Source organism: Staurois parvus, unplaced genomic scaffold (assembly GCF_062004578.1).
Source record: "Staurois parvus isolate SC_StPar_1 unplaced genomic scaffold, SC_StPar_1.0 ptg000118l, whole genome shotgun sequence".
Lineage (NCBI taxonomy): Eukaryota > Metazoa > Chordata > Amphibia > Anura > Ranidae > Staurois > Staurois parvus.
This window is the reverse complement of record NW_028317914.1, coordinates 7,801,453-7,824,914: the sequence shown is the minus strand read 5'-3', so window position 1 is coordinate 7,824,914 and position 23,462 is coordinate 7,801,453. Positions and strand designations below refer to the sequence as shown.

Genomic DNA, 23,462 nt, shown 5'->3' with positions numbered 1-23,462 from the left:
AATTTACTGTAGTGTGTTTGAAGTGTAATGTATTTTAGTGTATTTTTTACTGAAATTAGTGGTTTCCTATACTTTTGCGCTAACATCAAGTGACATATAAAATTGGAACTACTACCGTTTTACTCTCAGTGGTCTCTGATTTCAGAAAATATAGAATATTTGTAGGGTGTATGTATGTTCAGGTCTAAAATTATTTTTAAAAGTGTAAAGAAAAAAAAATCCCAAAACACTCTGGCAACGAAAGGCTTGAAGCCCATGTGCATGAAGTCTGTACACTGAGTGCAGAAAGTTGCGGATATGCTGTAGTCTAGCAGACACATTGCATGAACTGTCAAATCAGTCACCACAAATATGGCTCCTACCTCGGGGACAGTGATATGAGCAACTGCTTGCCCTCTAGTGTTTGTAGACACGTGTGTTCTAACCAATCAGCGGCTGGATATCGCCGAACCAAACACAAGGGCGAAGGGCATCGGCGGGAATCCTGGTTTCCTATTGGCTGTGTTATGAATACGTTGTATCATGTGACTGTGAAGGGATGTGGCGCTGTTTCCCGCTGCATTGCTCGTAGTAGCGGTGAGGGGATGATGGCCTCGCCTCTGTCCCCGGAGTGTATGGACCTGTTATCGAGGGACTGTACGCTGTACCCCGACACGGAGGTGAGTGAGGACACAGTGTGCGGAGGGGAGGCGGCTGGTATGGGAGAGTAGGATCCCTCATGCACGGGGGAGGTTGAAGTGGTGTACAGGGGGCCTGCCGTGGTAATAAGTGGAACTGTGGGCTCATTCACAGCCTTGCCCAATCCTCAACTCTCCCAAAGCAGCAAGTTCACTGTATCCCCTTCCTTCACCTGCCAGTAGAAAACATTCTGTACTTCCGGGTGTAGAGGGGCATGTGAGAGTGATGATAGGTTATGATTGGCCCAGCAGGATTATAGGTAGGCTATGCCTAGAGCAGTGGTGGCCAGGGTGGGGCCTGTGCGCTCTGTGGTGCACCTTATGCAGTGGGATGGTTTTCCTGCCCCTAGCATTGAACTGCATCCAATACTGCAGGAGGAGTCATCTCTGCCCAGCACTAGAAGGAGATTTAGTTCCAGCCTGCTGGTCCCATGTCGCTGATGCCATCTTCTTTGGATGTAATTAGCAGTTTGTCTCTTCTGTCCTCTCATAGCAGCCGGCCTCCTGATAACACAGCACAGAACAATGGGCATCTTAAGAGGCTTCAGGCTGAGGGGGACATTGTTGTGGCTTTGGTCAGAAAGACAGAAGAGCTGACTGAACTATGCTAATGAAGGATAAACCTTCCCCAGGAGGAGGAGCCCGATGAGTGGACAGTAAAGCGTGTAAAGTTATGTGTTGGTTTAACAGCAGTGACGCCAATGCTGGGGGGGAATTGGTGTGTCCACTGACGCCAATGCTGGGGGGGAATTGGTGTGTCCACTGACGCCAATGCTGGGGGGGAATTGGTGTGTCCACTGACGCCAATGCTGGGGGGGAATTGGTGTGTCCACTGACGCCAATGCTGGGGGGGAATTGGTGTGTCCACTGACGCCAATGCTGGGGGGGAATTGGTGTGTCCACTGACGCCAATGCTGGGGGGGAATTGGTGTGTCCACTGACGCCAATGCTGGGGGGGAATTGGTGTGTCCACTGACGCCAATGCTGGGGGGGAGGGGGGGGGGAAATTGGTATGTCCACTGACGCCAATGCTGGGATGGGGGGGAGAATTGGTGTGTCCACTGACGCCAATGCTGGGGTGGGGGGGAGAATTGGTGTGTCCACTGACACCAATGCTGGGGTGGGGGGGAGAATTGGTGTGTCCACTGACGCCAATGCTGGGGGGGGGAATTGGGGTCATAAATCAACCACCTCCTTAATACTATAATTACCCTCTAACACAATCAACACCTTCCCCTGAAAGTGTACCAAATTATATAAGTGACAGTGTTATTAACAAATACTCCAAAAAATAATACTACAATCACCTTAATCCCCAAATTTTTCCAAAATTATATAAATCCACTACCAATATGCAGTCCACTACAATTCTTTTCCAAGTTCACTAAAATATCCAATCAATTCTTCCAACGATATTCATAAACAGTCCACCTCAAAGAAAAGAGAACTCATATAGTGCATTATCTTTTGTAAAATTATATATGTAAAAAAAACTTTTAGATATACTTCCTACAGTGAATATAGGTGAGAAATGGTGAAAAAACGTGAACCAAACGTGATCAGTGAAAAACACACCAGTGTATATAACACTCTTTTAGTGCCACATGAAAAAAAAACTCAAATTCAAAAAAGTGTACACTTCTAAATGCAGTAAGGATACCCTTACCAACTTTCCCAATATAATAGGCTTTATAGTAATCCAGAAACTCCACAGGCTGAACCGCTTAGGAACCTCTGCTGTATCCTGCAGCCACCACACTCTCTGGATTCCTCAGACACTCTGCTCACAGTGTCTCCAAAAAAACATACAGGACATAGTGTGATACCGCCAATAAAATTAACAACATGGACTTTATTTAAAACTGCTCACATTGCCAAAGCTTTTAAAATTGCATTAGAGGGAGTACAGGAAGTACAGGAATCTCACGGTCATCCAGGGAAAACGTCCAGGTACACCTGCTCGATCTCTCCCTCATCCAAAATGGCCGCCAGGTAACTTCCGGTTTCTGGGAAAACGTCTTGACGTCACTCCATCTTGACGCGTTTCGTCATCGACTTAGTCATTATGAGTGTCTGAGGAATCCAGAGAGTGTGGTGGCTGCAGGATACAGCAGAGGTTCCTAAGCGGCATCCTACAAGGAAGGTGACCAGGTAAGTACCTTCCCGATGTCTGAGTAGCTTTTTACAGATATTACCTGTGTTGAGTGGCATGAATGTAAATGATATCCCCATATGTAGTGCTGTTATTTCTCCTTTACGGAGATTGCTGACACCTTATAAATGCAGTTTTATATGACCAGTCATACTGTTGATTTTCAGTTCTGAACCTGTACTAATATATTCTCTTTTTGGCATCCTTTTATCTAGACCAGGACAAACAATTCCAGTGATGAAATCAAGATGTCCATGAAAAGTGAGTGAAGCTCTCTGATTCTTTCTTTGGATCAAGAAGTGTGACTTAGTGCTGCAAGTTGCCCTACTGGATGACTGTGTATTCCATCAGAAATGGCCTTAGAACAAGATGTATTTCTATGATGGGCTAGTCACACTTCAGGGCTGTTGAATTCCTATTTCCCGACGCCCAGGCAAGCAGCAGGGCTCACCTGTCAGGTGGCGCCAATTGCTGCCACAGAGTGTGTGTAATCTTCAGGCCTAAAATAATTTTTTTTACTCTTGTGCAAAAAATGGCTCTGGCAGCGAAGTGGATAAAGGATAAGCCCGATACACCCCTTTCCTGACAAACACCCAATAAGTGCTCATTACACTGCAAGGTCTCTGCTCCCTGCTAGTCGCCAAGTGCAGTTCTGGAGACAGGCAGGGAGGGGAGGAGGAGATGTTAAAAATATTACACGTTTAAGTCGCTATAAAACCCCTTCTGTTTTCTAAAACATTCCTAATATCCCCTCTGATTTAAATATGGTTTTGGTTAAAAAAAAAATTTCTGGACACATAGATTGTCATGGGAGACAAGTAGATTGGGACATGACATGAGAGACAAGTAGATTTAGTCCCTTGGACAAGTAGTTTTTTAAAAAATTTCCACACCCCTTCACTTTCAGTTCTTGATCTAGCTTGTTCAAACAACTGCTTTTTTTTTATCTTCTACTGCTCCATATATTATGATTATAGTGATATAGTATATCTGATGCCAAATCTTTTTTGTTTTATTTAGTTTTGGATGAGATGGAGAAGAGTTAAAAACATTTTTTTTGCTGTCTGTGTCCTCAATTAGTCCTCTCTCTTTGTTTTAGTGACTATTGTCTCTGGGGCATGAGAAATCTAGAATTTTTAGTTGTCGCCAGATATTTTCTCTCCTTTTTGTGTCTACATGACAGGAAGAAAAGGAAAAATCTCTTGAATGAGACACCAGTGGCAAAACTTATTTTAACAAAGGTATTAACCATTCACCACTCCTATGCAAAAAAGTGTCTTAATTCTTACAGGGCACAGGCTTTCATCATATCATAACAATTGGGTTATGGTGCCACCTTTTGGTGAATGGACTCTGGCCAAAAAAACAGGCTTCCCTGTCCAGACATACAGACTCCTCCAGCACAGTACAACCTCAGTTTTGTGCTAGTGCCCTGAGGTGATGGATGCCTCTCTAATGACTTTCCTTCTCTGGGCATTTGCCTGTGGTTTTTCTCTGCCTTTTCCATATTTCTCTGAAGGGGGAAAGGAAGGGCTTTGCCTGGATCAATCGCCTACAGCCCTGGGCCTAGATGGACAATACTCGAATCCTACTGTAGAAGATCGGGGACGACCCACAAGGTTGACGGTCCACACCGTATCCTGCGGTCAATGATGCTGACAGGGTGCTTTACAGTTCTTGGGCAGTGATCCCCTTTGGAGTCTCATGTCCCTGAAGACCCACTTTGAGTCATTCCTGCTGTGATGGGTGAAAATTGGGCTTTTTGCTGAATTCCCTGGGCATCTCTGCACACATGGGAAGTGTTCCTTCTTCCTTTGCAGCACGGTGGTGGATCACCTGACCAGACTATTTTCCTGCAAAAATTGTGGTGCTGGGGTTGACTGCTGGAGTTTTTGTTTTGCTCAAAAGTTTTCATACCTTGGCAGAAATCGTGAACGTTTGGCATTTATATGGAAAATATGGTCATGCCGAAAACTGTATTTTATTTGAGGATAGCAATCATATGAAGCCATTTATGATCACATACTTGTTTGGCTTTTTTTAATCACCCAAGTGGCCTTGGGATGTTTGGCCTTGGTACAGACACACAAAGTGACACACACAGTTTAAAATGGCAATTAAAGGTAAATTTCTGGGGCCGTGGCCAACGGCGGAGATGTAAACAGTGCGGCTTCAGAGCTCCTTCAGCACTGATGCCTATTGTCAACAATCCTGCAGCCATTCTGTGGACTTTCCTCTCTCCTCAGCCAGGGTAGTTACTCTCCTTTGGTTCCGGCAGCCATGCTAAAAATCGGGCAAGCAGTGCTCAAAACCACGAGCGAGTGCCCGCTCAAAAATGCCCCTGAAGGCTCTAAAAATGGCGCAGTCTCCTCCACAAAGGGACCACTTCCACCTCATGACAAGCTAAAGAAGCCAACACTGGGTGAGTCACAGTCCTCTGCCCCGAATCCGCACTGTTCCCCCACTAAATCTAAGCTACCCGCTACTGTCGGAGCATTTTGTTGACTCACCTGCATCCCTGGCTCTTCTTGCTCTCCTTCGGACTGCTGCTAAGACAGAGCCCTGGAAGGAGGCTGGTGATTGGAATGGGGATGATCAGGATGGTGGTTCCTCTCCCTTGTTATCTTCATCTGCGACCAGAGCTCAAGCAGAGGAGGAACCAGAACTCACTTTAAAACATATTATAGACGCTATCCAGACATGTGAGACTGTCCTAACTACACAAATACAAACCGTCCAGCTGGACCTTCTATAGTGAAGCATGACATGCAGAAGATCTGTTCCCAGATCTCCAATGTGGAACAACGGATCAGTGACATTGAGGATACTTTGCACCCTCTTACTGCTGACTCTCGGTCCCAGCAAGCTGCCCTGAATGACCACTCTGCGAAACTTGGAGACCTAGAAGATCGCCTTAGGTGCAATAATCTTTGATTCATAGGTTTCCCAGAGGGAGCAGAGGGTAAAGAACCTGAATTATTTCTGGAAAATTGCAAAGAACCTGAAAAACGCAGTGCTTCTGAGCTTGGAAAGTGGGCCAGACTGCAATCATATCCTGGTTTTCATAGGATGCTCTCGCCTTGCTGCCCTCACGAGACTGGGGAAGTCTAGAGATACTGCAATAACAAACAAAACAGAGGGCGCACTGGCCTAGTGCATTATCTTTAAAATATGGCTTTGTGTAGAAAGGTAAGTAGTATACTTAATTAGCTCTGAGGAAGAGGCTAAGTCCTCGAAACAGCCCATTGAGATTCCATCGTCCTGTTACTCTATGATGCACTGTAGATTGGACTGTGCTGTTTCCATGCGATGAGCTTGTATTTGTGGCCTACTCTGTGAGTATAATACTTACCTTTCTACACAATAAAGCTATATTTAAAGGATAATGCACTAAGCCAGTGCATCCTCTGTTTTGTTTGTTATTGCAATGTCTGGAAAATTGGTTGAAATCTTTAGTTTGTAATACCACTTTGTCCTCTGCTTGCTATTGAGCGCGCACGTAGAGTACCTATGTGTTCACCTCAGGAGCTCCGCCAAGGCCCTTATTGGCGAAATTGCTCTATTTCAAAGATAAAGAGAATATTTTGCGTGTTGCTTGCACTCTTCCTGAAATCAAGTTTAATGGCAACGAAGTTTCCATCTGTCCGGATTTTTCAGCTAATACTCAAAAACAAAGGGCAGCTTTTACAGCAGTTAAAGGACATCTTAGAGATAAACAACTCGGCTATAGCATGTTGTACCTGCCTAAAGTGAGAGCTGTCAATGATGGAAAAGTGCAGTTCTGTAGGTCACCCTCGGAGGCCTTCTCCATTTGTATTTTTTGGGTTTTTTTTTTTTTTTTCTTTTTAACCATCATTAGTTTAAGTGGAGCACTACCCCCTTTGCTTTCAGGACCTGTCTGTTCATGTCCCCTAATGGTTTTGATGTTATAGGGATAAAGCTTGTTATAGTTTGGGGCAACAAGCCTGAAGGGGGAATTGGGATGTTTGGTTATGGTTTGTTTTATTTCACCTAACCTATTGGTCCAGTTTGCGCACTCTTACCCATGGATATGGGCGGCATTCAGGGTCTTTCCTTTTGTGTGCCACTATGTAAACACAGGTCTTTCTCCTGCCAGCAATAACATGCTGCTGTGTATTTCTCTGCACAGCAGGGAAATACACAGCAGCATGTTTTCCTAGTAAAACACACACAGCTCACCGTTAACCCTTTAATCGCCCCAGATGTTAACCCCTTCCTGTCCAGTGTCATTAGTACAGTGTCAGTGCTTTTTATTAGCACTGATCACTGTATTAGTGTCATTGGCAGTTAGTTCCCACCCAGTGTCTGAATGTCCACTGCAGTCCTGCTATGAGTCGCTGATCGCTGCCATTACTAGTATATAAAAAAAAAAAAATTTCAGTATATTTACTGCCACTTGTTGACACTATAACTTTCGCGTAAACCAATTAATTTACACATATTGGAATTTTTTTTATTAGCAAAGACATGTAGCAGAAAACATTTTGGCCTAAATTTATTATTAAATTAGATTTAAAAAAAAAAAAAAAATTTATTGGCTATGTCTTATAGCAAAAAGTCAAAAATATTATTTATTTTTTTTGTTTTGTTTTGTTTTTCTCAAAAATTGTAGGTCTTCTTTTTTAGTTTTATAGCGCAAAAAAATAAAAACCGCACAGGTAATCAAATACCACGGAAAGAAAGCTCTATTTCATTTGCAGCGTTGCGTGACCGTACAATTGTCAGTTAAAGTAGCGCAGTGCCGTATTGCAAAAAATGGCCTGGTGGGGGGGGATCCTCTTGAGTGCAAGTGGTTAATATGAGTCCTAAATTGCTTACGTGGAATTTGCACAGTCTGAACTCCAAAATTAAGAGGTCCTTGGGCATGGATTATTTTAAATGCACAAAAGCTCATGTCCTTCTTTTACAAGAAACTTATTTGGTTGGATCACGAGTTATGGCACTGAAACGATCTCAGATCACACATGCTTTCCATGCTACTTACTCTACATTTTCTAGGGGAGTTTCTATTTTAATTACCAAATCCCACCCCAGGTACATATAGTGGAAGTCAAGCCCAACCCACATGGTTGCTTTGTAGTGGTGGAATAAGCTTTATGGAAGTATTCTATACAATTGTGAATATTCACCTCCCCCCACCCTTTGCAGCACAATGCCTACATACCTGTATGGCGGTAATTCTTCCTATGACTCAAGGGTCCATTATTTTAGGGGGAGGATTTTAACATTGTTATGGATCCCACTATGGATAGATTACAAGGCTCTACACTACCCTGGTGGAGATATGAAGGTGGAAACACTCTGAGCATAGAGAATATTTCTGCTATTCCGAATCTCACAAATCCCTATCCAGATTAGATATGTTTTCCCTGGCTCCTACCCTACTTAATAAAGTCACCACTGTGACATACCTACCTAGAGTGATTTCTGGTCACTCCCTTTTAGAACTTGTGCTCTAATTATCCACATCCATGATAACTGAGGTTTGGCGCATGAGTCCCTATTGGCTCATGGAACCTACAGTTCCTTATATTATTCCTTATATTTGTTCTGATCCTATCTCCCATTATTGGACAGAAAATGCACAGGGGGTTTCTGACCTGGTTTGTTGGGATGCTTTCAAGGCAGTAATGAGAGTTGCATATATGGTTGGTGTTATAACTCTTAAGAAAGCTAACCGCAAACAAAAAGTAGTTCACTCCTGTGAACTGTCAGTTGTGGAAAGCTGCCCAAAGGGTGTACGAATTGGCTTTGGTTTATAAAACAGAAAAGAGGCTTTTATACCAAGTAGTATCTATGATGGTGCTGCCGTCCTCTGTTCCTCACAGGAACAAATTATGGATTCCTTTGTCCAGTTTTACTCGGACCTCTATACATCCCAAGCACATTATACCCTGCCTGAGCTTTATGAATACATAGATTCTATCCCCTTCTGGAAACTTTCTCTGACTCAAAAATTGACCCTTGATGTATCAATTATTATAGAAGAGATTGAGATGGCTATAAAAGCCTTTGCTAAACATAAAACCCCGGGGTCTGACGGGTTTAGAATAGAATGGTATTTAGCGCACCAAGACTCTATTCCCTAGGTTACTTTCTTTACAAATCAATCTTTGAGGCAGAAATGCTTCCCTTGTGTCTCCAAGAAGCCCTGATAGTTCTACTCCCCAAGCCTAACCAGGATCCTTTAAATTGTGTCTCCTATAGACCAATATTGCTGATAAATACGGATCTGAAACATCTTTCCAAAATAATAGCACTATGACTAAATTCAGTGATAACCTCTTTAATTAGAGAAAATCAAACGGGCTTCATTCATGGCCATTCTACACATTATTTTCCATAGGTTATTTACTAATCTTCAGGCCCCAAACACCCGTGAATTACCTAAAGTGATAATGGCTTTTTACACTCATACAGCCTTTGATTCCATTGAATGGCCTTATTTGCTATATGTAATTCAAAGATTTGGTTTTGGAGATGCTTTTCTCACTTGGGTTCATGTTTTATATGACCATTCAGTGGCTCGCCTCTGTATCAATGGTAAAATTTCTAAACCCTTTGCTATACATCGAGGTACAAGGCAAGGCTGCCCCTTGTCCCCATTATTTTCATTTGCTATAGAACCTTTGGCACAGCTTATTAGGAACTCTATTGAAGGACGAGGCACGTGGGTTGGATTTTTAGAAGAATGTTTCCCTTTATGCAGGCGATATGGTACTTTATCTTTTATGACCCCAAAGTACGATCAATGTTGTGTTTAAAGCTTGTACAAGATTTTGGCACCTTCTCTGGCTTCTGGGTCAACTGGTCCAAGTCCAGTGTGTTTTCAGTGGACTCGGACACTGTGCTTGCTTTGCCACCAGATTGCCCTATACAAGTTACTACCTATTTTGGATATTTAGGGATCGTAGTACACCTACCCCTAGCCACGTATATTCATAATAATATGCTTCTCTGTATTGTTTTACTTAAAATGTATATACAGTGAAGGAAATAAGTATTTGATCCCTGCTGATTTTGAATGATCAGTCTAAAAATCGAATGGTAGGTGTATTGTAACACTGAGAGACAGAATAGCAACACAAAATTCAAAAGAAATGCATGTCTAAAAAATTATGCACTGATTTACATGTTCATGAGGGAAATAAGTATTTGATCCCTTATCATTCAGCAGGATTTCCGGCTACCAGGTGTCTTGCATACAGGTAACAAGCTGAGATTAGAAGCAGCCTCTTAAAGGGAGTGCTGCTAATCTCATTTTGTTACCTGTATAAAAGACACCCGTCCACAGGAGCAATCAGACAATCAGATTCCAAACTCTCCACCATGACTAAGACCAAAGAGCTGTCCAAGGATGTCAGGAACAAGATTGTAGACCTACACAAGGCTGGACTGGGCTACCAAACTATCGCCAAGCAGCTTGGTGAGAAGGTGACAACAGTTGGTGGTGCAATCATTCACAAATGGAAGAAACACAAAACAACTGTCAGTCTCCCTAGGTCTGTTGCACCATGCAAGATCTCACCTCGTGGAGTGTCAATGATCATGAGAACAGTGAGGAATCCTCCCAGAACTACACACGAGGATCTTGTCAATGATCTCCAGGCATCTGGGACCATAATCACCAAGAGAACAATTGGTAACACACTACGCCGACAAAGATTGAAATCCTGAAGTGCCAGCAAGGTCCCTCTGCTCAAGAAAGCACATGTCCATGCCCGTCTGAAGTTTGCCACTGAATCTGAATGATGCAGAGGAGGACTGGTTGAAAGTGTTGTGGTCAGATGAGACCAAAATCGAGCTCTTTGGCATCAACTCAACTTGCCGTGTTTGGAGGAGGAGGAATGCTGCCTATGACGTCAAGAATACAATCCCAACTGTCAAACATGGTGGTGGAAACATTCTGCTTTGGGGATGTTTTTCTGCTAAGGAGACAGCTGCATCACATCAAAGGGGCGATGGACGGGGCAATGTACCGTCAAATCTTGGGTGAGAACCTTCTTACCGCAACCGGGGCATTGAAAATGGGGCGGGTTCCGGATACCTTTTTATTTTTTAATTTTTTTTAGGTACCTTCAATTATGACACGCAGCCACAACTCCGTTAGGACTCTGGGAAGTTCAGTTTAACAACTCACTACTGGAAAAAGCATTCTTAACCGCTTGACACTGACGTAACACAAATATGTGGCCTCACAGAAGTGGGCTTTTTTCCGTGGGGCCGCCTAGTGGCGTATCTGTCTTTCTCCTGTGAGCGCTCGGCACTTGTCACTGAGAGCACCAGGTCCCGCTCTAACGAATGGGACCCGGGACTCCCGATTCTGGATCATGTGACCCAGAATTGGGAGTCCCGGGTCCCAATCGTTGTGATAGCCTCTGATTGGCTATCACAGTGATCAATCACTGTGCAGCCTGGCCCCCTTGTTTTTTTTGTTTTTTTTTTGTTTCGTCTGTGAATGGAATCTCTCTAACTCCTGGCATAGAGGGGGGGGAAAAAAAAGTTTGTAAAAAAAGAATAAAATAAAAAATACCTAGATCAAGATTTGATCTAGCACAGTGCCAGGGTAAGTGTTTAGGTCAGGGTCAAATGTCAGGATTAAAAAAAGAAAACAAATTTGGAGTCAGTGTGTTTTAGGTAAAGAAAAACCAAAACAAAATGTGCACTATTGTTTCTGGGCTGTACTCCAGGTACAGACAACAAATAACATACACATATACAGTATGGTATCGCTGTAATCATCAAGAGCTGGAGAATTTATTTTGGGTTGTTCTTTGGTGGTAGGTTATGGTAGTAACAAGAAACACACCGCTAAATAACATTTTTTTTAATTTTTACTATTTTGGGCCAGTTTTCCTTTGATAAAATCAGGAAATAACCATTACCATTTACCACCAAATGAAAGCCCAATTCGTTCTGAAAAAAAACAAGGTATAGTTCACCTGGATGTACAAAGTAGTTGTGATGATATGTACAGTTTTACTAACACATGTCAATGTTGCAAAATTGTGTTTAGGCATTTAGATTTGTTTTACCCTTAGGCGTGAAGAGGTTAAGTTCTAAACACTCTAAGCTTATCTCTTCCTATTATGGTATTTAAATACAGAGTACTCCTTTACATGTCCTACAAACTCCTTGGATACAGGATATCCCAGACCTCTGGGATGATAATTAGCACAGTAGCACAGTGGCTAAATGGTTAGCACTTCTGCCTGGTGGTACTAGGGTTGTTGGTTCAAATCCCAACCACTGCACCACCTGCCTGCAGTTGGCATGTTCTCCCTGTGCCTGCGGGGGTTTCCTCCTGGGTACTCCAGATTCCTCCCACTCTCCAAAGACATGTTGGTAAGTTAATTGGATCCTGTCTAAATTGGCCCTAGTATGTGCATGTATGTATGAATGTAAGTTAGAGACGTTAAATTGTACGCCCCTTGAGGGTTAGGGACTGATGTGAATGTACAATATATATGTAAAGCGCTGCATAAATTGACGGCACTATAGAAGTACCTGAAATAACTATTTCACTATTACTATTTCTGCAAGGGACAGATTCATTCAATTGCGTATCTTTTACGGAATTTATTATACACCCCTGTATATCATAAATGTCATAATTCTAGGTGAGATTTTCTTCACATGCTTTGGAGCTGTGAAAATACTCGGCCCTTTTGGTCACACATTACCCAGTTTCTTGCCACACATTTTGATCTACTGAATATTTGTAATCCGAAGTGGTGTATATTAGGGGTGCTGGAAGATATAGACCTAATCTTCTATCCAAAACCATTTCTTAACTATCTGTTATTTTATGCCAGGAAAACTGTGGTATTACAATGGGTTCACTCAGAAGTCATTTTTGTTAATCTATGGAAAAACCTGATTAACCAAGCACTACCAATCTATAAGCTGTCCTATGAGGCCAGGGGATGTCCTCACAAATTTGACCAAATTTGGGGCTCGTGGACAGAGCTATTTGACACCTGGGCTGGATACGTAAATAGCTCTTCTAAGAATTAACTGGATGCTGGAGTTGTTCTGTGTGTAGAGGACTCAATTCTTACTTTTAATGTTACTCACAGGATAGTGGCATGTATTTCTTCTGTACAGGGAAACTGTCTAAGTAATTTCTGTTATCCTGTTTTCAATGAACCCTGGAGGCTTTCCTTTTGGACCACTGGATATAGGTGTTCTTTTTGGGTTTTTTTCTTTTAAGAATTTTCAAACCATAGACAACTTTGCATTGTTATATACAGTGTTGTTTCACAATTACTGTGGGTGATTCTTAAGCTCATATTGTTTGTAGGCATACTCTTCCTGCGGGAGGTAGTGGCTGTTTTGTTGGTCTGTATACTTTGTTTACAACGCATTGGTCATGCTGTGTTGTATGTTTAATAAAACGCTGTTTTTTAAAAAAAAAAAAAACAACTATAATTTTCAACATCTTTTTAAATTGCAATTAGTATCTGTGTGTAAATGAGACGTGTGGAAATTTATGAGAAAAACTACTTGTTCAGGGACTAAATCGGTGTCCCACTCTACTTGTCCCTCATGACAATCTACTTGTCCTGCTTAAAAAAAAAAATCAATTTTAACCAAAAATTAGGAATGTCTGGTACCTCATATGGAAAAAGTCCCCTATCTGATGATTTTTTGGGGACAGGTTCTCTTTAATGAGACATCCATGGTCTAAAAGACCCTGCATATCTCCCCTGTGCTCCCCTGAATGTAATGCAGTGTACATCGCATCTCATTACACTCTTTCCCAGCCTCAATGGCCAGGAATCTGTGATTGGGGACCTGTTAGTGACGTCAAACATCACTTCCGGGTCAGGACAAGAAGGGGAGGGGAGCGGACGTGTTTGCCCTCTTCTCTCCTCTCTAGATGCCGACGCACACTGAGCCAGTCCCGGACCAGCAGATGGGCAATTGGAGCCCAGGACACTTGGTTGGGGGGGTTCTTACGGGGGCGGAGGCCGGCACTGTGGGCTGTGTGGAAGCAATCGGGCAGCAGTGCTAAAGGTTGAATAAAGCTAGCTGCCCGACACCCGGAACTACATGTCCTGGGCATCGGGTGATACAAATTCAACATCCATGATAGTCGGGGAGTTTGTTAGCTCTCACGTGGATGCACTGAGAAGGCTAGATACTGAGCCATGGGGAGCAGAAAAGAACTGTCAAAAGACCTGTGTGACAATGCAGTGGAACTTTATCAAGATGGAAAAGGATATAAAAAGATATCTAAAACCTTGAATATGCCAGTCAGTACTGTTCAATCACTTATTAAGAAGTGAAAAGTTTCGGGATCTTTTAATACCAAGCAAAGGATGCAAGAAAGATTGCAACCACAACTGCCAGAAGATTGCTCGGGATACAAAGAAAAACCCACAGGTAACATCAGGAGAAATACAGGCTGCTCTGAAGTAAGACTGTGTGGTTGCTTCAAGGAGAACGATACGACAATACTTGAACAAAAATGATCTGCATGGCCAATTTTTCAGAAAGTAGCTTTCACTGCACCAATGCCACAAAAAAAGCCTGGCTACATTAAGCCTGAAAACACCTTGACATGCCTCGTAGCATCTGGCACACTGTAATCTGGAGTGATGGGATCAAAATAAACCAGTATGGTCACAACCATAAGTGCTATGTTTGACGCGGGGTCAACAAGGCCTCTAGTAACAAGACTAGCATTCCCACTGTGAAGCATGGTGGTGACTCACTGATGTTTTAAGGGTGTGTGAGCTCTAAAGGCATGGGGAATCATGTGAAAATTGATGGCAAGATGTTTTGTTTAAAAATGGTACATACTGGATACAATTCTCCAAGGGTATGTAAACTTTTGAGCACAAATGTATCATGTGTCTAAAATGCTGTTCTGCTGAACACCTCTGTAAGACGCAAATCAAGCAGCTGCTCTTTGGGGCGAGAATGGGTCTGCAGTGTTGTGTGAAAGATTACATGCCAGAATTCCGATGCTTGTACACGCCACACTTTATGTGCTCTAATGTCCTTTTTGGAACCTTCAAAAAAGAGCAGTTTTCTTTGTAGCATTGAAAAGGCTGCTAATTCAGTGGGGTTCATTTACTAAAGCTGGTTCACTCATAACCTCATGCACTTCTGCATAGAAACCAATCATCTTACAGGTTTTATTGCTAATTGAACAAGCTGAGGTTAAAAGCTGGCTACCATGCACAGGTGCACAAGATTCTGAGTGAACCAGCTTTAGTAAATAAACCCCAGTGTGTTCTCACATGGACTTCAGCAGGGCAGCAAATGTATTGCTTCTACTCAAACTTCCTTATGGTTCCAAACTCAAAACGGTTAGATCCCACCTCTGATGTCAAGGGTCTCAACGGATTCTTGCCGGTGCAAAAATTCAGGTTGGAGTCCATCTGATAATTGCTTCACTTCAGCTAAGGACCTTGCTGGCGTCCGAAGATATTAAAGGATAAGTTCACCTTTCCACAAAAAAAAATCATAAATGCACAATTTTTGCAGGTAATAAAATGTGCATTTATTTATTTATTTTTTTGTGTTAGGAGCCTGTAAAGCATTGCACCATCGATCAGCAGATCACTAATTCCATGCAGGTCTCCTGCACACTCAGTGTATCTGCTTGCTCATACATCCCGTACAGGCAAGCCTTTACTTCTGACAGGAAGACTCAATGAACTACCACAGTGCCATGGTTGTTCATTGAGGACTACAAGCCTACAGCCACTAAGGCTGTCGGGGCTTGTAGTCTATTCATTCACAGAGGACTGTGAATGACTGACACCATGTGGGTGGAGCCCCGCACGGCCGTGCTGTTTTTGAAAAGTGACAGCTAGTACGGAGAACTTCTCCTTGTACTTGTGCCACAGGGAAGTGGGGCAGCAGGCGGTGGCTTCAGGATCAGGAACATGCTACATGTCCCACCCTAAAAACGGGTGGAATATGTTCCCAAAGGTGAACTTATCCTTTAAGGATGCCTTCCAGTGTTTAGCCTCACCAAGCTTTCTAAGAGCTTGCTGTGGACAATTGCCACTACTAGTTGGTGGCATTGTCTCTTGGTCTCTCCACTACTCCGAGTGTTTTTACCAGTATAAAAATGTAGCGCATGCAGTATTTAACGTTCGTGTGTTTTTTGTTTTGTTTTTTTTGTGAATTGACTGCTTTTGATATAAATACCACACAAGTTATTTTTATTTATTTTTTAATTATAAATTTTTATTTCACTCTTTGGCATAATACATGTTACAGCATCCTGGTGAACATTCCACCTAACATGGTGGAACAGGAACAAACCTTGTAACACATAAGATGCAAACATCGGTAACAACCATGTCAAACTAAACTTTTTCATTGTAGCTCACTCGACGCGACAGGTGGTTACTTAAAATTATAAGTGCGACCAAAGGTCAAATACCAGGTAGTAGACATTGTTCAAACCCCCTACTGCCCCTCTGGTGCATTGTCCTGGGTACCAACCATGCAGGTTAGGGCCTCTAGAGCAAATTTTCAAAATGGAAAATAGAAGATAGAAACAGGGAGGAAGAGCGAGAGGAAGAAAGAAGAGAAAAATAAAAGGGGGGGGGGGAGGGAAAGGGGGGTAGGGGGAAAAAGGGTTGTAGGAGTGGTGAGGACTGAAGTCCTGTCTATAGAATGCCGGGGGCCTCATGAGTTATTTTATCTCTAATACTCATGTGGTATTCAACTCTGATTTGAGCCCCTTGTGTCTTGTAATGAACTCCAAGAATGGTTTTCACGGGTATACAAAAAATCCTAATTTTGGCTTTTGATACACATTATATTCTATAGAGACATGAATGTCATAATGTACGGTCATTTTAAAGCTTTTAGGATGTTGACTATACACACCATATGTTTTTACATGTGGGCCAGTACTTGGTAGGGCATGTGCATTCTATTGATTTTTGATCTGGCTGCTGTATGAAATAGGTCTTCTTACATTAAAACAAAAACAAGGTCTGTACAAACCAGCTCCTATATTTCAATAAAACACATAGGTGTGAATCCAGCCTTGCAGTTCATTTTTTTTTTTCCTTTTAGAAAGTAGCCACATACTGAGTGAAACAGCCTTTCCGCTGCCAGCATGCTGTGGAAAAGGGTGCTTGCTCCCTGTGAGGAAGCAGTGGTTTCTCTGCAAAGGTTCAACATGCCCCCTGCTGAGTCAGAGCTAGAACACTAGCATTCAGATCCTTGGATCTGACTCAGTAAGGGGAGTGTTAGACTTTTGCAGAGAGACCAGTGCTTCCAGAGAACAATGGTTGCTGGCAGGTAACAGCATGCTGCACTTTTACAAGAATTATTTGCTATTTCAGTAAGCAGTTTTAAGTTTTGACAAATAAGGATAGCTGCAAAGTACAGTCATGTGGCTGAAAAGAATAATTATGGCAGATAACATGTAGGATTAAAATATAACCACAGCTTGCAAGTGTTGCTTACTGAGTGAAACTTAGCGTTCATCCTCTAGTTTCTGGATAGTATCTTGGCTGTGTTGTATCAATCTCCTCTATACCTCCTAGCCCTGCTAGTCATAGTCTGTTACTAACATCCTGCCTTATGTTTCCTGCTTTCTTCTGTTTTACAGAATCTTTGAAATTGCCGCGGCCTCGGTTTGATGTATCGCTGTTTCACTTAACTCGCAAATTTATGGACATTATTAAATCTGCCCCAGAGGGTGTTGTGGATCTAAATGAAGCTGCTAAACTGTTGGGGGTGAGGAAAAGAAGAGTATATGATATCACCAATGTATTGGATGGTATCCATCTTATTCAGAAGAGGTCCAAGAACTTGGTCCAGTGGGTGTAAGTACTTAAATTGTTCACTTGTCCTCTGAACATGAATAGCTTGAATAGTTTTGGGTGAACTTTGATAGGTCCAATTACCTGGAAGCTTGTGAAAATGAACATCTGTAATGCACCTCCCCAAGATATGTGCGCTGACCCTGCTGTGCTTGTGTATATATTTTTTAGCTTCCTCATGGCGTTCTCTGAATATACGGCGAAATCAGCTACAGTCAGGTGGTATTGAATGGAATACAACTTCTTTTAAATATTACTGTTGTGGCAAGAGGAAGCCACCTTCTTCAAGACCTGGAGTACCCAACCCGCGGAAATCCAATAAATTTTAAGTTCAGGTTGACTTGAGCACAAACCCTTTTTAAAATAAAAAACAAAAAAACAAAAAAAAAACCTGAATTTAGCACTGGTAAAATATAGCTGACAATAATTACATGCCTCCATTTGTGAGCTCTGCCCACCAATGCAGCCTGGAGCCCCACTGAACTTCTACTATGTCTACCAAAATAGTGTGCAGGGCTTGACCAATTTGGTCATCTTTCTGCCAATACTCGGGTGGCCACCATCATGTACTATTTTACAATACACGGTGCATCTATACTTGAACATTCCCTAATCTTCCTGGGGTGACATGGGGCTGTATTGTCTCAACTGCACACACAAAAATGAGACTGAAAGTCCCCTGTATGCTGGTTTCGAAGAGTCTTTTCAGTTCCACTAACTGTAGTTGTCCTTGCTACCCCAGAACACCTGCCTTCCTTCAGTGTCTTTAGGTGGTAATACTAAAACTGTGTAGGAAAGCTTTTCCCTATAACATGGGTTTTTCATTATAAAAGTGTTAGGCCTGTTCACCCTTCTGTGGCATGTATTTAGGATTTTCACCACACAAAAAAAAAATCTTAACATGCTTGTTTTACTTTAGTCTCATTTTCTGTTAGAGATTTAAAGTGTTTGTAAAGGCTAAAGGTTTTTTACCTTCGTGCATTCTATGCATGAAGGTAAAAAAACACCTCTGTGCAGCAACCATCGTAATACTCACCTAAGCCTCCTCTCGATCCAATGATCTGCACTGGAGTCTCGTCTATCCCTGGACTCTCTCTCCTCATTGGCCGAGACAGCAGCGGGAGCCATTGGCTTCCTCTGCTGTCAATCACAGCCAGTGAGCCAATGAGAAGAGAGAAGGTCCAGGCCGAGCTGTGGCTCCATGTGTGAATGGACACGGAGCAGCAGGTGTCCCCATAGAAAGCTGTTTGCTGTGGGGGCACCCAAAAGGAAGAAGGGGCCTGGAGACCCTGCGGGGGACCTGAGAAGAGGAGGATCTGGGCTGTTCTGTGCAAAACCATTGCGCACAGCAGGTAAGTATAACCTGTCTGTTATTTTTAGAAAAAAAAAATGTAAGCCTTTAGTATCTCTATAAATTTTTGGGCATAGGCTCCGCCTCTCGTGAGACAAATCCTGCCCACCCAATAGCCCCTTGTGCAAAGAAAGTTTTTAATTGGTTACCGAGGCACTCTCATTGGATGGAAGTTATGACCAAAGTTGAAAATTCAAGCTCTCCACAATGCGTACTGCAAATGGGAGGAAAGAAAATTTAAATTTTAGTAGCTTAAGGAATGAGGTGACGATGTGAGTCTGAGGGCCGGTTCACACCATGCATGAACATGAATCGTGTTCCTGTGAGGTGCGATTTAAGACAATTCATTTTGAATGGGCTGAAAGCTCACCGCACCAAAGGTAGTGCATGCACTACTTTTTAAAACACTGCAACCGGATGGCATGGTACAAAAGTACTATGCGGGCAGGTGCAGGCAAACACACTGTTTTCAACCTGTGTTTGGGATGTCTTTAACTTTCTTTTGACACCCACTGCAGATCCCAAAAGGAATGTGTTTTGCATGTGGTGTGAATTACACAGGAACATACAGCTTGTTCCTGTGCGGGCATGGTGTTAACTGGCCTTGAGAACATAGCTAAAAATGATATAAGGTTCATCTTGCTGCTGTTGAAGTCAGCCCAATGGCCACCGCCTTCATTGAAATAAAAGTTTAGTGGATTGCACATTTTAAATGATTGCTGTTTTTGCTTTTTGTGTACAAAATCTACACATGCTGTTCTTGCAATCATACTCCAGTACATAACCAAGAAATAGCATCATCCTACATAACAAAAGCATTGTCTTCTAGTTAAAAGCCTTTTAATGGGATTGATTAGCAGTGATAATGCAATCTATTGAAGTGGAGCAGTGTTCAGGGAGATGCCTTTGTAATGATAATGGTTCTAAAAGCCATAAAAGGCTGATGGGTATCTACAGGGAATAGAGGAATGCATATTATAACAGTGAATTTCTACAGTGTTGACTGTAGCATGAATCCTGGATACCGCAGTGTAGCTAAAATGTTTGTAATGTCACATACAGAGGTGGGCAGTGTGTCCTTCCAGCTGCTGAAGAACTACACTTGCCAGGATCTCTGTCCAGCTGTTAGTAGGGCATGCGGGGGTTTGTACCCAGAAAGACACCTCATTTACTGTTGGTTCTCCAAACACAAGTCATCTAATACTAGGGAGGATATAGGGCTGGAGGAGGGCATGGGCATTTATTTTATGGGATATTATGAAAGATGTTACTTGTCTTTTATAAATCAGAAGACAGGCTCAAAAATAGCAAAACACATTTTTCTATCTGAGAGAAAAAGAAAATAATTACCGTATTTTTCGCTCCATAAGACGCACCTGGCCATAAGACGCACCTAGGTTTTAGAGACGAAAAACAAGAAAAAAAATATTCTGAACCAATGTACTGCAGACACGGTACAGGGGATGACCAGAGACTGCGGACATAGTACAGGAGATGACCAGAGACTGCGGACATAGTACAGGAGATGACCAGAGACTGCGGACACAGTACAGGGGATGACCAGAGACTGCGGACATAGTACAGGAGATGACCAGAGACTGCGGACACAGTACAGGAGATGACCAGAGACTGCGGACACAGTACAGGGGATGACCAGAGACTGCGGACACAGTACAGGGGATGACCAGAGACTGCGGACACAGTACAGGGGATGACCAGAGACTGCGGACACAGTACAGGGGATGACCAGAGACTGCGGACACAGTGCAGGAGATGACCAGAGACTGCGGACACAGTACAGGGGATGACCAGAGACTGCGGACATAGTACAGGAGATGACCAGAGACTGCGGACACAGTACAGGAGATGACCAGAGACTGCGGACACAGTACAGGGGATGACCAGAGACTGCGGACACAGTACAGGGGATGACCAGAGACTGCGGACACAGTATAGGGGATGACCAGAGACTGCGGACACAGTGCAGGAGATGACCAGAGACTGCGGACACAGTGCAGGGGATGACCAGAGACTCCGGACACAGTGCAGGAGATGACCAGAGACTGCGGACACAGTACAGGGGATGACCAGAGACTGCGGACACAGTGCAGGAGATGACCAGAGACTGCGGACACAGTGCAGGGGATAACAAGAGACTGCGGACCCAGTACAGGGGATGACCAGAGACTGCGGACACAGTGCAGGAGATGACCAGAGACTGTGGACACAGTACAGGAGATGACCGGAGACTGCGGACACAGTGCAGGAGATGACCGGAGACTGCGGACACAGTGCAGGGGATGACCGGAGACTGCGGACACAGTGCAGGGGATGACCGGAGACTGCGGACACAGTGCAGGGGATGACCGGAGACTGCGGACACAGTGCAGGAGATGGTCGGAGACTGCGGACACAGTGCAGGGGATGACCGGAGACTGCGGGCACAGTGCAGGGGATGACCAGAGACTGCAGACAGTGCAGGGAATGACCAGAGACTGCTGACCTTTGGGGAGGGAGGGGGAGCGGGTACCTGAATTTGACAGGTACCCGCTCCCACTTCCGCGGAGTTGTCCTTCCCTCTTCTTCCCGGGTCGGCTTCTGTGACAGCCGGATGCCCACTGCGCATGCGCGAGAAGCGCTGCGCTTTGTGAATGGCCCGGCGCCTTCTGGGACCTGTCGTGTCCAAGAAGACACCGGATCATTCACAAAGCGCAGCACATGCGCAGTGGGCACCCGGCTGTCACAGAAGCCAGCATGGGAAGACTGTGCAGCGCTGGAGCGAGGAACAGGTAAAGCCATGCAGGAGACAACAGCTGAGCGGCCGGCCCGGTATTCTGACATGGTGGCCGCAAAAATACCGGTCCGGCCGCTTTATATTCGCTCCATAAGACGCACTGACATTTCCCCTTTTTTTGGGGGGAAAAAAGTGCGTCTTATGGAGCGAAAAATACGGTATACTACTAAAATATAAATGAATTGCTAAAAAGCTTTAAAGGCGATGTTTACCTAAGGAACATGTTACATCTTTATTTAGGGTGCAAAGGGTAACATGTTCCAGCACCACAACGTAATCTCATTGTTGCCATTTTTTTTTTTTTAATGGAGAAACTGGTATTGTGCTGGTTAAAACACAGGTCTTGGTAATGGTGCAGTAGATTAGCACATCATTAAAGTGCATAAAAAACCAAGAAGAGAAATTGATAGTATTGTAGCTTACCCATCCTTATATGTGCTCACTGCAGTAGTTATCATTTTTACACGTTTTCCTTTCCTTTAATCTGGAAATCCTGCCATTAAGTCACTTCCTCTTCTAGGGGTGACAGCCCTACTGAGCAGTGTTGTCGCCCTAGGACAGGGAGGGTGTTAGTAATACATAATGCTGTGTTAGAACTTCATAACACCTCTCTCTTTTTTCCATAACGGGGGAGGCGTTTTGTAGTTCCATGAGAGCACTTGTTGAACAAGTATGATAAAACTGCTGTCTGATTAAGGACACCCTAGCAACCTCAGGAGGGACTCTATGGCTCCATGACACTGTGGTAAACAAAGGCTGCTCTAGGCAGATATAAAAGACATCATTTCCTCCCCTCACACTAGAGTGGTAGTTTTAAACCTACATCCAATAATTTTCCAAATCTTGCTACCTTCACCTTTGTTTTCAAAATGTACCCTTTCTTAAGCAATGACACTACCATCCTACAATTCACTCCCTTGTTCTCTTGCCTTGATTACTGCAATTCACTCATCATTGGCCTACTTTTACAGAGGCTTCCTTCAGTCCATCATGACAGCTGGTGTCAGACTCCTTCAACCTGCCAAACACTGTCACTCCTCTCTTCCAATCCCTCTGCTGGATTCCAGTCACCCAGTGAATGAAATGAAAAATACTAACAGCAGCATTCAACGCCATTCACAATTCAGCCCCAGCTACATCACCAACTTTGTCTCAAAATATCGCCCAAAATGTCCCCTTTAACCCTCCAAAGATGCTCTGCTCTCCAACACCCTCTTGCCAATTCTTCCCTCTAGGACTTCTCCAGAACCTCTCCCATCCCCTGGAACTCCCTACCCCAATCTCTCCAGCTATCCCCTGCTCTGTCCACCTTTAGGCAATCCCTGAAATTTAATTTCTTCAGTAAAGTCTATGCTGCCTCAACCTAAAAACTGAAAGTGCAACTACGCTGCTTTGAATATTAAAGCTTAATTAAATTGTGTTTTTTGGTTTATGGTTCTCAGTTGCAATCGCCCCCCATCCATTCATCCATCCATCCATGTCTGCATGATTTATTTTGCTGAGAAATCACTTTGAAAAACACCCCTAGCATTTCTAGCTGTGGCCATCTTGAGTAAGGGCAGATGATTCATGTAACATTTGCTTCCTGAAATCCACCTGTCCTTAGCTAAGGCATGCAGACAGGAAAATAGTTAATGTTGATTGAGAGAGTGAAGTTGAA

The 23,462-nt window shown here is 43.4% G+C and overlaps 1 protein-coding gene across 1 annotated transcript in view; it reads left to right on the top strand.

The window, feature by feature from the left end:
* Positions 1-531: 531 nt before the first annotated feature.
* E2F6 (E2F transcription factor 6) overlaps positions 532-23,462 on the top strand; it is a 40,987-nt gene continuing 18,056 nt past the window's right edge. Inside the window, exons 1-3 of the mRNA XM_089672060.1 lie at positions 532-659; positions 3,045-3,090; positions 17,444-17,660. Of these exons, the coding sequence (XP_089528186.1) occupies positions 585-659; positions 3,045-3,090; positions 17,444-17,660 (338 nt within the window). The 5' untranslated portion in view covers positions 532-584. The remainder of the gene's footprint in view (positions 660-3,044; positions 3,091-17,443; positions 17,661-23,462) is intronic.